The sequence below is a fragment of the Microtus pennsylvanicus genome, chromosome 21, assembly GCF_037038515.1.
Source record: "Microtus pennsylvanicus isolate mMicPen1 chromosome 21, mMicPen1.hap1, whole genome shotgun sequence".
Taxonomy (NCBI): Eukaryota; Metazoa; Chordata; class Mammalia; order Rodentia; family Cricetidae; genus Microtus; species Microtus pennsylvanicus.
The window spans coordinates 4,721,964-4,738,420 of NC_134599.1; the positions used below are offsets into that span (position 1 = coordinate 4,721,964).

General features: G+C 46.2%; 1 protein-coding gene across 2 annotated transcripts in view; it reads right to left on the reverse strand.

Annotated features, from left to right (window-relative positions):
* Positions 1–16,457, reverse strand: part of Actr3b (actin related protein 3B) — a 90,174-nt gene that overhangs the window by 15,104 nt on the left and 58,613 nt on the right. For both annotated transcript variants that reach the window (XM_075955483.1, XM_075955482.1), the window contains 5 exons: positions 12,303–12,398; positions 9,633–9,740; positions 4,754–4,897; positions 2,729–2,902; positions 1,574–1,666 (listed from right to left, as the gene is read on the reverse strand). In XM_075955483.1, coding sequence (XP_075811598.1) covers positions 1,574–1,666; positions 2,729–2,902; positions 4,754–4,897; positions 9,633–9,740; positions 12,303–12,398 — 615 coding nt within the window. The remainder of the gene's footprint in view (positions 1–1,573; positions 1,667–2,728; positions 2,903–4,753; positions 4,898–9,632; positions 9,741–12,302; positions 12,399–16,457) is intronic.

Genomic DNA, 16,457 nt, shown 5'->3' on the forward strand with positions numbered 1-16,457 from the left:
TGCCACCGCAACATCCCCTGCAGAAGACATCCCCATTCCTAGCCCAACACTCGCTTCCTCCTCTTCCTCATAAGCCACTTCACTCCCAAATTCTAACAGCACACCTGACCCAGGCCCTCATCTTCTGGGCCAACCCCACCTTCTAGGAACTGCCTGCACGTGACCTAGTATGCCCGCAGAGGCCACGTGCATCCTTGTCTTGCTAGTTCATGAAGCTTTCTTGAGTTCGGGGTTAGCACATTCTGCAGTGTTACTTAATAACTGAGTAATTCCAAAATGGAAGGGCATCCCAGCTACGCTGCCAGACTCAAAGGAGTTCATGCAGGTGAGTGCTGCCTCATTCAAACTCCCTTTAGTCTGAATCAGTGAGATTAAGAAACTGAGAAGACCTAAGTGCAAGGCCCCTGAGCCCATCCTGCCCTTCACCTTTCCATTCCGGTCACCATGCTTTAAGGGCTGGTCTGCATGACCTCCAAGGCCACAGCAGCCCAAGAGCTGCATTAGTGCAGTTCTCACTCGGCAGAGCTGATTCGCTTTTCCTGCAACCATGCACTGTATGTTCCCAGCCTTCACCAAGGCCACACAGCCACATGAGCGACACTGAAGGGCAACACGGTAACACACAGCATCTAACGCAAATCCAGTCTATTCAGTTTATCTTTCTGGTACTTCTTATTAACTGTTTAATATAGATCACTCAGAACTGTAAAGTATGCACATATGCGCTGCATGCCAGTAGCTGCTTTCCTACCAGAGACTTTCTCGTGGGAACGTAGCTGATTTACCTCATTCCCTCAAAAGGAGTGTACTATCTACTGTGGAATGGAGCAGTAGTTACTGCATTGCAACTGAGAACCTTTCTGTTTAAAATGCAGATGTCCAAGTGTTCAGCGTGTAATATGGAATCATGAAGCTGAATGTCAAAGGCTTGATGCATACATGCAAATGTTAGCTGAAGATGAGGGATTTCTGCTCTTGCTCACTGGCTGTCAGCAATATTTCCTTTTATGCAATAATTATTAGATTCCTCTTATTTCAAGTTTTACAATTCTGGACAACAAAAGAATTTTTTAAAAAATTCACATGCTTATTTGATCTGATTGTCCCACTTGAAGCTCTCGCTGTCATGCTACCTCAGCACTGACCGACCCTAAATGCCCATGGACGAATAAGAGCAGTTCCCAGGTAGCAGGAAGGGGGTGCACCTCCCTCTTACAATCAGTACATATGGCTCAGACTGTCTAACTTCAGATCCAGTTTGCCAGAGAAGAAGAAAAGATAGCTCAAGCCAGGCATGGAGACGCGGGTCTGAAAGCCTAGTGCTAGGGAAGTGGAGACAGAAGAGTCACAGGCTCTAAACCTAGGCCAGCCTGGGTTCAAGAAGAAGGGGAAGAAGGAGAGTGAGGAAGGAAGAGTTTTAAAAATCCCTCGGTTGGTAGTGTCATATTCCCAAACATTCCACTCCTCTCCTCTCTGTCACAGAGGAGCAGCCCCAGAAGCAGGAGGAACAGGGATGACGGCACGCATCATCGGTAGCTAAAACCTTTAATGCGGGAGCAAACAAGGCCCTTACCTTGTAGAGCGGCCGACGCACATCTATGGGACAGTTCTGTATGACCTCATCAACGACATCCGAGATGGACTCCATGAAATCCGGGTTGGCGAACTAAATTTTATAGAGACAGAAAAGAAACGTTATACGTTTTCCTCAAATAACTCGAGCTTTCTTCAAACGACATTTTAAGACTTTGTTTTTATGTTTAACTGTGTGTGTAGGTGAGTGTGTCTGAGTGTGCACTGGTGCTGAAACCAGGCTGGGATCCTCTGCAAGAGCAGTCCCTGCCGTTACACTGGGGCATGCTTCCAGGCCCCTCAGCTACATTTCTTTAAAGGTAACCAACAAACACACAGTTCCCTAGAACGGAAAGTCCACTGCATGGAAATCAAAGGAAGTCAAAGGAATGCGCACGGCCGACCACATGTGTGTGGAGCGATGTGAACATGACACGTGTGCGTTTTAGCCAAGGAAAGGTACCCATCAGTCACCGGGACAGGAAAAAGGGAGGGCACGCACACCAGCTACGTGGCATGCAATGAGAATTACACCTGTGAGTATTGACACAAGAGAAAAGTTAGCTAGGCTTTGAGAGGAAAACGTGCTATAGTGATGGTGGTGTTAGAACTGAACAGCCCTTGCAACAGTCACGGTGAGCAAACAAATAAGCATCTTTGGGTCCAATGGCATGAGTTAAATGTACGAAAGTCGGAAACTGTCAACTCCAAATATACTTCAAAACCCAGTTCGTACTCCAAGGTCTCGGAGGAAGAAGGTGACATCCAGTCATTCACCAGCTGGGCATGCTCTGCTTTAGAAGGACAGTCACAGAGCTGGACAGACTCTGTCCTAACCCCACTTCCATGCAGGGGCCAGTGTACACCAGTCTCCGGGATTAGTGCCATACATTGCCACCGACCCCTTAAGGTCAGTTTCAAATCCATTTTCTTCTATTGCTGTTCTAAGTTTCCCTCATCTCAAGGAGGATAACCCAGCCTTAAGTGTTTAAGTCGATGGCAAGGCAAACCAGGCAGCCACACGGCATGGGGAGAGACCATGCGAAACAGCCAACTTGCTCTCTGGGCCCCTGTACTGAGAGCTGCTCCTGGTGCACACTAGGGGGCAGCATTGCTCCACACCACTGTACTCTGCAGCCTCAGAGACAGCTCTTACCTCAGGGTGAAAGAATATTTCCGGTCCCAGGAACCTTTCATAACCAACATCTATAATGAACTTTTTCTGGTTGATCGCATTGATCCCCGTGTACTGTTTGATCCACTTCCGGGAATCCATGTCATACTTAGCAAATTCTTTGACAATATCAGGGCAAATGTAACAGTACTTCTCCTGTGTATACACAAAAAGATATCGCCACGCATTAATAACCGCCAGTGTCTCTGTCCTCTGACAAATACACAGGAACCCACACATTACAGACAGCTGACCCCACCTCTGCTACACTGTAACCCGTGTGGCTGGACTGTCAAGCTCGTGTCCCGCTGTCTTTGGGCTCAGACATGACCGCACTTGAGCAGCTAAGTCTGCTTTCTCTGCAACTTGGTTATTCATCACTACCAAGTCCACCTAATTTTGTTGCCATATTGTCTGCAATAACACCTCTCTGTAGACATCAGCACCTTGTCTCCATCCAGGCTTTACGTGCTCCCTCGGGCTCCCTCTCCGGTGCCTTCTCACCACTGCCCATGTCTGTAGCAGCAAACTAAGCTTCGCCTACGGTAGAGTACAGTAACCAACCACATCCTAATGTGTGTGCGTGCATCATGCGTGTGGGTGTGATACAGAGGGAATGCCCTCTAGCTTCCCGCTAGACGTCTGCTTGCAGGGATCCCCTCGCCCGCAACGTGCCGGTCACGTGTCCTAAGTCACTTAATCAACACTGGAGATGCAGTCAATGAAATACTTAGATCCCGGTCAGAAATAACCTAGCACTGACTTCAGTAAACAACGCAGGATGGCAGATACTACAGAACAAAAGCAGGACCAGGCAGGAGCACTGGGGTTGCTAAGAGATTGCCGCCACTGAAGAAAGGAAAAGAGCTAAAGGAAACTTGGGAATACCTTAGCCTACAAGGAAGTCTTGGGACACTTGGCAAACCTCTCCACAATGAAGAAGGGACCAGCTCCACCTTTTGCTTTAGCACGGAGAGTTTCCCCAGTCCTGGAAGGTCCAGGCCCGGGAGGCAGGGGTTAGTGGTGCCCTTTTTGTAAGATCCTGCCTGATACCTGCCCCCTCCTGAAAGGATGGTTTTCAACGAGTATCAGCCAAATGTGGAAATCTTGTCTCGTGCATCCTTGCATTCAACCAGCCTCGGGAGAGGCTCAGCTGAGAGGAAAACAGCGGGGGGGGGGGGGGGGCTAACCCTCACCCCCCCACACATGCACACAACTATCCTGAACCTCAAAACCAGAGAAAGGAGATACTTAAGGTCACACGTCATACCCCACCTCAGACTCTTCTCCAGATCCAAAGAGAACCCTTCCTCCTTCACTCTATAGAATAATCAGCCTTGGACTCTTAAGAATCTCCTTCATTCTGATTTTTTTTTTCATGTTTTGAGTTTGATAGCTGAGAAGAAAATTCCTTTAAAAGGCTCTGTAACTGCTGTACCCAGAGCAATACAAAGACAGCCAGGTCAAGTAGACACTCTAAATAATGACCAGAGAGCCACTTTGTTTCTTTTGTTACTAAAGATTCCTGTCACTGGTCTAGTGCTGAACAGAGGTCTGGAGCCATGCAGGGGGATTGTGTTCAAGGATGCTAAGACTCAGACTGGCCTGGTTCTGAGGTGCGTTCTCAGGGCACGAAGGCAGGCAGGCACCACGGGATTCCTGACAGCTACGCTGCTGCTGTGACTTGCCCCTGATTCCAAAAGGAAGCTTGGAGGGAGATGTGGAAGCAGCGTGTAGCTAATTGAAGGTTTTGTTTAATTAGGCTCCAATTAAACGATGCCCTACTGCACGCACACGCGGTGGCTCTCCACCAATTATCGTTGCTCTCTGTGTAGAAGAGCGCACTGAGCCTCAAGGCCCCTGCACACTGAACTCACTGGCAAGACAGTCAAGGCCACACTCTCAGGGGACAGGAAGGGAACAGGAGGGGGTGATGGGCATCGAGGGAACGTCCAAGCACCATTTCTCTCTCACCCCCAAACCAGCCAGGGTCCCTTCTGTTTTTACCTTAATGGCTTTTGCGGTCTCCAGTGACTGCTCAGGAGGGATTCCCACCTCCCTCTCCCTTAGCAGCTGTTGAATGAAATACGTAATATCTCTACCTGCAATTGGGATGTGTTTGATGCAGCTTCCAATTACATAACCTTCTGCCTGGAGAGGAAGAGGAAGCAGAACAGCCATATCAGTAAAACACAGTCCAGAGCCAACTGGACCCAGGAGGTTCCTAGCCACACCTTCCCAGCCTCCCCTCTGGTTACTGAACTAGCGTGTAAGGGCTCCCATTCATGAGACTCAGCGCCTAAGGTCCTTTTATATGACTACATCTGCAGCTCTATTGATATTTAAAATTCTATAAGCAACCAAAATGTTGTTTTCGTTCGGAACAAAAGAAACTGCGCAGGTTTAGTTCATTTCTAAAAGACAATGCTGTCTGAGAGAAGTCATCTTTTCTTCTAACTAGACAGGAAAGACTTTGTCTACGTGCTACTGAACCAACTATAAACCTCCTAATTCTAAGTCAGTGACAAAGCCTGGTACAGATGCCTGTGATCCCAAAACAACCTGGATCCAAACTTTTTTTTTTAAGATTATTTATTACATATACAGTATTCTGCCTGCATGTGTATCTGCACCCCAGAAGAGGGCACCAGATTTCATTATAAGATGGCTGTGAGCCACCATGTCCTTGCTGGAATGGAACTCGGGACCTCTGGAAAAAGAGTCGGTGCTCTTAACTGCTGAGCCATCTCTCCAGCCCCCCGGATCCAGACTTCTAACCTTCATGCCTAGTGTGGAGAAAATACTCTGAAGGCATTTATAGTGTAGATAAAGCAAAACCCTGTCTGCCGGATATGTGCCTTACGGCAGATACTACAAATTCAACAAAGGGTTCCACTCAAAGAAGCTGACTGACCAGGGCCTCTGCAGACCCTGTGTGTTTGTGGCTCAGGATCTGCATTCTCCCTGCCGCCTTCCTTAGCTACTGAAGGCCTGTCTGCGAGGGGCCCACAGGGAGTCCACAGTGACTCTGCTACTGACTCGCAAGGCTAATGCTCACAGCACTACAGTCCCCTCACTGACCTTTTGTGGGCACAGGCTTGCCACAGAAGCCGCAAGCCTGGCTACCCATTCAGCTTGACTGCAAAGATACAGACTGGGGACACTGGTGGTCGGGTTTCACACTCTAGTACTTCATGGCTTCTGGGCCACAAGGCCCAAGGGAAAGAGAGGGCATGGAGGTAGGCCACTGCTCCACGCTGCAGGTGCGTTCTCGGCACACACAGATGGAGCCACCGATAAGCTGCAAGGACCGCCTTCCCAAGGCTTCCTGGGCTTTTGGCTCATAGTCCTAACTTCTAAACAAAAGATTAGGCCTTTCTGCAAGGTACAGGTATTTGTAAAATATTAAAGATGGAGATAAGAGGTACGGACAGGTAATTAAAATATTACCTTCCTACAGGCTGACTCTTCACAGTCACACGCGGACTCACAGACACCATTTCCTAGAATGAGCACTAGTGAGCATGCAGCATGCCACACACCCGCAGCAGGAGTCAGCACTAGTGAGCATGCAGCATGCCACACACCCGCAGCAGGAGTCAGCACTAGTGAGCATGCAGCATGCCACACACCCGCAGCAGGAGTCAGCACTAGTGAGCATGCAGCATGCCACACACCCGCAGCAGGAGTCAGCACTAGTGAGCATGCAGCATGCCACACACCCGCAGCAGGAGTCAGCACTAGTGAGCATGCAGCATGCCACACACCCGCAGCAGGAGTCAGCACTAGTGAGCATGCAGCATGCCACACACCCGCAGCAGGAGTCAGCACTAGTGAGCATGCAGCATGCCACACACCCGCAGCAGGAGTCAGCACTGGGTCACTGCAGGGCCACACACCTGCTGTGGGACAATGGTCTTTTATCCTGTCACCTGTATTATCTTTAAAAAAATGCTGATTGGCCAGTAGCCAGGCAGGAAGTAGAGGCAGGGCAATGAGAATGCTGGGAAGAGGGAAGTGCAGTCTGCAGTCATGACCCAGCCACAGAGGAAGCAAGAAGCGACTGCCTCGCTGAAAAAGGTACCAAGCCACGTGGCTAACACACACAAGAATTGCAGGCTAATAGAAGTTATAAGAGTTACTAAGAAGCCTGAGCTACTAGACAATCAGTTTATAACTAATGCAGACCTCTGTGTATTTCTTTGGGACTGAATGACTGCAGGGCCGGGTGGGACAGACACTTCAGTCAACACACACCATGGCTTTAGATAATTATTTTTCATAGACTATTTGACCATAATAGAAAAAAGTATCATTAAATTTATATGCAAAATATAACTTTAGCATTATTTATATGGTATAAATTCTACCCCAATCTAAACTGTGTACATGTATATACATACATCTGTGTCTTAACCACAGCTGATAACGTTTCTGTCTGAATGGGTTTTCTTATTGTTCATGGTTTTACCCAATTTTTCAGTAACAATTTTTGTAAACGGGGGAAGAAACTGAACTACGGCACGGTGAAAGGTTATCTGGGCTATAGGTGTAACGTTTCCGGCCACACTGGTGCTGGGCGACCCTGGACAAGTGAACAAGTGACTAAAGAACAGGCATCTGCCTCGCTCTCCACAGTGTGCGGGTGATGGGGAACCAATGCACGCAGGTCTGGGGCCACACACCCGCAGCTGCCCTGCCGGCATCAGAGGGACAGCCGGGAGCCAGAGTGCCAGGCTGCTCTGAAGGACCCCGGTCTGGCTCACACACCCCTCCCATGGAGAGGACACGATGGCAGGGGTGCGGGGGTGAGAGACACTTGGAGGGTCCTTCCTGGCCATTAAGGCTTTCACAACATTAGCCTTTCAGCAGACACAAAAGCAGCAGAATGTCACTCCTTCAGTTGCTGAACCAAAACTGGGACTATCACCTTTCAGTTAAAGAAAATGTACTTGTTTTGCCTGGTTTGGGCTTAGTTTTGCGTTTGTTTGCTTATTTTTAGTTTGTTGTGTGTGCGCGCACACACTCACATACATGTAGGTGCCTATGGAGGCAGATGTCGAAATCCATGGCTTTGGTTGAGACAGGGTCTTGCATATCCCAGGCTAAACTTAAGCTCAGTATACAGCCAAGAATGACCTTCTGAACCGCCTGTGTTCACCTCCCAAATGCTGGAACTATAGGCATGTGCTTGGAATATTCCTTTACACTGTGTGAGGAAACGTCACTGTGATTGGTTTAAAAGCTAAGTGGCCAATAGTTAGGCAGGATTCTCGAGCATAGAGAATGCTGGGAACAAGAAGGGTGGAGAAGACAGATGCAGAACAAGTCAGACACACAAAATGGAACAGAAGTAAAAGCCACATGGTAGAATGCAGATTAATTTTAAAAAAATGGGTTAATTTAAGTTGATAAGAACTAGTTAGGAACAAGCAAGCCTGAGCTACAGGCTGAACTTTCATAATTAATAATAAATCTCCATGTCATTTTCTGTGAGCTGGGGTCCCATAAAGAAAAATCCACCTACAGGTATGTGCCACCTCACTCAGCTTTGAATTTTTTAATATCCTAATTTGTATGTTCAGAACAGATGTAGGGGCTAAAGAAATGGCTCAGTGGTTAAGATCATGCATTGCTCTTCAGTGGGCACTGACATCCGACAGCTTACAACCACCCATAACCGCAGTTCCGGAGTTCTGATGCCTCTGGGGTACCTGCATTCACATGCACAAACCCATAAAGAGACAAATCCATATAATTACAATTTTTTTTCAAAACTTAAGGACTGTAAAATGGTTTAGCAGATAAAGGTGCTTGACCTGAGCTGATGCCTGAAACCCACACGGTAAAAATGAATGAACAGACTCCCCAGTCGCCCTATGAGTACTGCATATGATCATGGCATGCACTCCCATGCAAACATGTACATACATATATTATTTTTCAAAAGCAAAAATCTCCAAATTTAAAAGGAACTTCATATATTTATGTGTGTGTTTATAACTGTAGTTAACATTGTATCCATGGTTACTGAGGAACCTACGGGGGGTGATCAACAATGACTGACTTTCCACTGTCACTAGTTGATTTTCAGAAGAACAATTTTTAAATAATTTCTTGGACCAAAAGAAAGACACAAAAGTCTCCTGAAATTGGAGTTAGGAGTCACTGCCTTCAATGTCTTAAAACCCAAATGTATTGTACGGCCTTCTGCAAGTCAAAACGAGAGCCCTCTCTTTCTTAGCTCTTAAATACATTCAGAGGTAAGAGCAAGTTCTCCAAAGCCCCAGCTGATCAAGCCTTTCACTGGGCATGCCCTGACCCTCAGCTCTGGCCTCCAGAATCAGCTCGAATGATGGATGGGTCAGGACACCAATGTGGCACCTGTGGGAATACAGCAGAAGCCTTGGGGCGGGGGAGAATGACGACAGAATCTGCTCCATGATTTTGAAACTGCCAACGGCACAAACATGGCCATCTTTAGAACTCTTTAACGCCTTCCGAGGCTTTCTAAATTTCTATTGCCAAGACCAGGTACATACTTTTTTAATCCCAGCACTTGAGAGGAAAGCAAATGAATCTCTGTGAGTTCAAAGCCAGCCTGATCTACACAGGGAGTTCCAGGCCAGCTAGGGAGACCCTGTCTATGAATTAAAAAAGGAAAGAAGAAGAGAAGGAGGGAGGGAAGGAAGGAAGGAAAAATGAAGGAAAGAAGGGAGGAAGGAAAGGGAAGGAGGGAGGAAGGAAGGGAGGACCCCATTGCCATTTCTAAGTACATCACATAAAAAGTCAGACGGGGTGAGTTCTGCCTTGCCCTTTTCAATTCTCCTCTTACCTCAGGACAGGTGTTCAGCCTCAGAGAGTAAAATAGGAACCCTGTGCTTACCACTGGGATAACGTGGGTGACACCGTCTCCACTGTCTATGACTATTCCCGTCAGTGTGCGCTCACCAACTTGCCGGGATGTCCATGAGGCTGCCAGAGCCAGCACTGCCTGGAGAGAGACATTGAACACCCTCTGAAGAGAGACGGCCCCCCACCCGGAAGGTCAGCAGCCATCGCTGACGAGTCTCAGGTTCTGCAGTGAACGTTTCATACTTAGCGAGTCTGAGACACTTCCCTTTCCCTAACCCACATCTCCCAAACTACAATGCCCACCTAGTCAACTGGCATGCCAGTTTTCATTTCAAATGAAGAAGCTGGGTTTTTGACAAAAAACAAAGTTTTACAAACAAGAAACAGTGAAATGGAATTCCACTGCTAAATCCCAAGATTTCACTTCTAATTTACTGATGATCCAAAGGCAGCCACAAACACAGCCTGGGTTGGTTTGTTTGTTCGTTCACAGAATTTATCTGCGGTTTGAGGTGGGGGTCTCCTGTAACCTAGACTGGCTTCAAACTTGTCATGTAGCCAAGGATGGCCTTGAACTCATGATCTTCCTGCCTCCAACTCCAGAATATGAGGGTGTGCTCCACCATACAGCTTCTTCCACACTTGATTTCTTGTCAATCATTTCTTGATTCCTTGGGCTCAAACCCAGGGCTTTGTGCTGGGCAAGCGCTCTCCCTAATTCGGCCCACATGGAACTCTTCTCTCACAGATGACGAGACCTCCATGCAGAAACTTTGATCGGGTAGGTACAAGACAGTGGTTCTTAGCCAGGGGCAACTCTGCTCTTGACAGAAGTCTGGCCACTTCTGCCATGGCTCACTATCAACAATTACTATCGGAGAGGAGGCTGGCTGCTGCTCTACACTCTGCAAGGCACAGGACACACTACAGCAAGGAACTAGCCAGCCCAAAGCCAGGCCAAGATGGAGCACAGGAATTTAAACTTTACTTTTTTTTTTAAGATCTATTTATTTAGTATGTACACAGTGTTTTGCCTGCATGTATGCCAGCAGGCCAGAAGAGGGCGCCAGATCCTATTACAGCTGGTTGTGAGCTACCATGTGGTTGCTGAATGTTGAACTCAGGACATCTGGAAGAGCGGCCAGTGCTCTCAACCACTGAGCCATCTCGCCAACCCAGGAAATTAAACTTTTGAAAAGCATATTCTGGGTGAAGTTGACATACAGACCATCTTAAGAACCATTAGGCCTTGTGGGACATGGTGGCAAACACCGTTCATCACAGCACTCAAGAGGTTAGGACAGGAGGATCACCCTGAGTTTGAGCCCAGAGTAGCTATAGAGTAAGGACTTGTATAAATAATAATAGTAATAATAATAATAGTAATCCAGTGTTTCTGAGTACCTCCCTGTTCTATATACTATGTATAATATATGTCTTGGGAGAGAACAGAATTAGTAGATTTCCTCTGTGGGAAAGGGTGGGGCCTTTACTGTGTGAACAGACACTATGATTCACTATGGGGAGACTACAGCACCTACAAAATGCATCTCTCCATGGAACTCTTCTTTCTTAGAAGGAAGTACTATTATGCAGGAAATTTTGGAGAAAGACTCATCTCAGTTACTCCTCAAAACTCCAACCAGCTCCCTTGTATATAACTGACAAAGCAACAACAAAATTGTAAGCCAAGAACAAGAATCTTCAAGATGAGTTCTGGAAGCTCCCAGGAGCTCCAGACCTCTTGGAGCAAGAGTTCATGGAACTAATGGAGCCTAATCAAGGGGCTCTCCCAAGGCATTTACTCTGTTTTAACTTTTGTTTGCTCTGTCGTTGAGACAGGGTCTCACTCTGTAAGCCAGACTTGCCTCAGAACACATGCTATAGCCCAGGCTGACCTAGATCCTCCTGCTCACCCTCCCAGGTGGTAGGATCATTGCTTGCGCTTAGTTTGTTTTCCAGTGGATGGTATGCTGTCTGTGCTGTCTTTTCATTTTATTTGTTTGTTGTTTCTTAAACTCACAGTGACCCAAAGTAAGTGTAAAATGCTTAAAAAAAAATAAAAACAAAAACAAAAAAGCACATCTACACCTCTAACTTGACACCCTACATGAGACTCTACATGGGAAACTGTAGAGCCAGGCCAACTTTATATTAGTGGTAGTTATATAAAAATAAATTACAGGGGGCTGGAGAGATGGCTCAGAGATTAAGAGCACTGACTGCTCTTACGAAGGTCCTGAGTTCAATTCCCAGCAACCACATGGTGGCTCACAGCCACCTGTAATGAGATCTGGTGCCCTCTTCTGGCCTGCAAGCATACAGATAGACAGAACACTGTATACGTAATAAATAAATAAATACATCTTTAAAATAAATAAATAAATAAATTACAGAGTCGGCAGTAGTGGCGCACGCCTTTAATCCCAGCACTTGGGAGGCAGAGGCGGGTGGATCTCAGTGAGTCCAAGGCCAGCCTGGTCTACAGAGCGTGTTCTAGGACAGCCATTGTGGTTACATAGAGAAATCCTCTTTCAAAATAAATAAATAAATAAATTACAGGCAAGATTCTTTATGGTGCTTTGATTCAAACCTGAATAGCTTGGTGATGGGGTAAGAGAGAAGAGAAATGTCTGGCCCAGTCTGAGCACAGAAGGCCTTGGGATTACTGTGAGAATCAGAAAGACAATACTATTTTTACCTGTACTGCAATGTAGAGTCCTGGTACATTAAATGACTCAAACATGATTTCTGCAAGGTACTCTCTGTTTTCTGGTGTGTTCAGTGGAGGTTCTGTCTGTAAGAAAACGTTAGATTCAGTGTTCTCTCAAATTTCATATAAATACATCAGAATTATAAAAGGCTAACCTAACAGCCTGTTGGATAGGGAATTAGAGAACTCCCTAGTTGCAAAGACAGGGTTCACTAAAGGTGACTACTTAAAGGTATCTTACTGTGGGTCTCAAAAGCTTTGACAAGGCAGAGTGAAGACTCTATGGGGCTTCTGGTATCAGGACTCACCCAAAGTTCAAAGTTCAACAAGACACAGAAAAAGAGGAGCTCATTCATTACCTACGTTACACCGAGCATCCAGCCAAGGGTGAAGACTCACGATGCTATTCCCAGTACCCAGACCACAGACAGATGAGCTCTCCAAAGAACAGGCAGAGGGAAAGCTGCTGCTTGAAGCAACAGAAGTTTCCTCAACCCGCCACACTTCAGGATGGCTGCCATGTCCCCAGGGCAACGACCTCCTGGGCCTACCAAGCCCACACTCACACAAGCAATGAAGGCACATGTTAACGGCTAATAGTACATAAAAATGCTAAAAGAAAGAGAAAAGTAATCAAAACACAAATGGAGACAAAACCAAAAGCATACAGAGGAAGCATCCTAAGATGCCCCAGCCTGAAACTCTGAGCACCAACCTGACATCACAGTAATGTGAAATTACCCTCTGGCTATGTGTACAGATCTTTATGAAGCATAATACATTTAGCACTTAGACCTCAGTCCTAACCCCATGATATCTCAATATGTATGTTCAAGCTTTCCAAACTCCAGATATCTGAAAGCTTCTGGCTACATGCATTTTGAGCAAGGGACACCAAGTGTACACCTAGAATGATATGAAACAAAGTAGAAGAAAATGTTGAGAGACTGTCAACAAGCCAAATCCTTTTTAAAACAGTGTTATCAGATAGGATAAAAAAAATCGTAAGACAACAACCACATTAAAACAAGGTTCTGTACTTTTCCAAAATAATAAAAATCTACATCTTATATTAACATAAACTACAAAATTAATGAAAGTGTTCTGGGCCTTTTGGCAAAAAGTCCACATTGCCTTTTACTATGGACTGAATTGTGATTCCCCCAAAATTCACGCATTAAAACCCTAACCCACAAGTCTCCCCTCCCTGTTTCTCTCCCTTCCTTTTTCCTCTCTCCCTCTCTCTGCCTCCCTCCCTTCCTGATGTGGACTATTCCTTTATACTGTGCGAATATATGTCACAGTGGTTGGTTTAATAAAAAACTAAATAACCAATAGCTAGGCAGGATTTCAGGGCAGAGAGAACACTGGGAAGTAAAAGGCTACCAGGAGTAGCCAGCCGGATCTGGAATGAGTCGGACACACAAAATGGGGTGCAGGTAAAAGCCACATGGTAGGATATAAATTAAAAGACACGGGTTATTAAGAACTAGTTGTAAAAAAGCCTAAGCTATCAGCTGAGCTTTTACAATTAACAATAAGGTCTCCGTATCATTATTGGGGAGTTGGCAGTCCCAACAAAAAGTCAGACTACACTACCCTTCTCCTTACACGCATTAGCACAGAGAAGAGGCCATCAAAAGCCAGGAAGACGGCCCTGGCCAGGAACCACCCTGGCTGTGCCTCCCTAATCTTGAACGTGCAGCCTCCAGGACTGTGAAAAAATAAACCTCTCCTGTTTAAGCCTCTTTGTCTGTGGCATTCTGTCAAGACAGCAGAGCATGCCTCTAACACTTCAAGCAGGGAATAAAGCCTCTGGCTTCAGAGTGGCTACTTAAACCCTGTGGCACACAGGGCCATACTTAAGCATCTCCATGGTAGGAAGGATAACCCAATAATTTGGTATCTGGCCAAAATGTCAATCCAGAATTTTGCAAAACCAAAGTATCTTTAATTGTGTATAAACTCAGGAAATCAATTAACGCTGTGAAGGCCTTTGTGTACTGCTCAGGGTGAGGTGAGGTGTTACACTGTACACAATCATAACACTGCTCCTGCTCGAGATCCCAAAATTCAACCCAATTATCTCTAAACAAAGAATGCTCAGATGAAGCCTCCTCCCTGAGGACTAGCTTCATAGTATCAGAAGGTGCTATGCAAACTGCCAAAGGAGGTTAGCAATTAATAGCCCTACCCAACTGTGCCGCCTATGAACCACAGCAACGACCAGCCCTGCAAGACAAGTCCTAAAGAGTGCCACTCAGACTTCTTGGTAACCAACAGCCCTCTAATTGGACCTACGGCCTTCCCAACAGCCTAGTACTGAAAACCTAGTCAACTACCTGGGGCTACTGAGGTCATGGATCTTAGAGGAGAACCTGCTAACACCACTTTACTAGAACAGCTAACTCCCAACGGCATTCTAAACCCTTATCCTTACTCCCATAGGTGAATGTCGCTCTCGTCCCCCATCAGAAGCTTGTTTTCACAGGAGACCGAGACCATCACAGAAGACCACAGCTAGTCAAAATCCAGCCACAGCAAATACACCGACCACACAACTCCTGCACCCTTTAAGGCTCAGGGAGCATCAAAGAAGAAGGAAAAGAAAGATTTTAAGAGCCAGGGGACCAGAAAATCTGCTTTGAGATTCCTAGAAATGACCCGGAAGCTTCACCCATGATACTGAAAAAAGATGGCTGCCTAAACAAGACCCAAACAATATCAACACACATGCTGATGTACAAGAGGGAACTCTCATGAGGCTCTACCCCAGACACGCTACTAACCACTGCTGAGAGAGGAAGAATTAGATTTTCCCAGGAAGAAGCCCCCTTACTGGCTATACAATACCAAGTGGTCAGCCCTGAAATCGTGCACATACAAGCAACACTAAGTGGACTTGGCAAGTTACATTTATGCATTTATGCATGTAATAATAATAATAGCAATAGTGGAAGAAGTAATGAATTTGAGAGAGTAATGGGGTACATTGGAGGAGCTGGAACAAAAGAACACTGTTGTTCTAACCTCTGAACAGTGGCTGCATCTTAATCTACTGCTATCTCAGTCAGCAATGGCAACTCTGCAGTTACCAGTCTGGCTGGCTGCTCAGGCCAGAACTCTGCTCCCACAGGCAACCGCCCTATTACTGCCACCACCTGTAGCTCTGATTAAATTTCTAGTGCTCTAATTATGAATAAGACTCAAGACTCAAAGGCTGGGGTGAAAACCTAAGAGCTCAGAGAGGTTGAGCAGCAACTAGTTAATCCTCTCTCCTTGCTGGTGTCCATAGAAGACCCATGGACTTCCACCTCAACAAACCCCAGAGAAGGCTGCACCACTCCAAAGCCTACCCTACACTACTTCCTGTGACTATCTCGCAGATGTCCTCTGAGGCTCCAGGATGACTTTCTGTCAACTAACTGCTAACTCAACCTCCTGACCCAAGGTTAATTTTATTTAATTAATGCAAATGCAAACTTGGAATTCATGGAGTGATCGAATAGCCCCAAACAGAACACAGGAGGAGTTGAAGGGAGGAAAAGAAAGGAGGGGAAAATAATATATTTTAATTTAAAAAATGTTAAATTAAGAAAAAAAGAATGGCTGGGCAATGGTAGTGCACGCCTTTAATCCCAGCCCTTGGGAGGCAAAGGCAGGTGGACCTCTGTGAGTCTGAAGTCAGCCTGGTCTATAAAATCAGTTCCAGGACAAGCTCCAAAGCTACACAGGGAAACTCTGTCTCAAAAGAGAGAGAGAGAGAATGCTCTAAGAATAACATGATACATGGAGCTGTGCAGGGTGGCACACACCTTTTATCCCAACACTCAGGAGGCAGAGGCAGGCGGATCTCTGTGAGTTCGAGGCCAGCCTGGTCTATATAGGGAGTGCGAGGCCAGCCAGTGCTATATAATGATACAGCAACAACAAACAAACAAAAACTGTATCTCTTTATCCACAAGATTATACTGTTTCTTAGCGATCACAAGCAGAAGTCAAAACAGACAAGAGCCAGCTGCTGGCTAGCAGCCATACAACTGTGTTGGCCATGGCTATGGGAACTGGTTGTTTGAAGAAAAATGTCTCCCATGGGCTCCTGAACTTGAACACAGATCTCGTAGGTGAAGCTTCTGGAGAGTT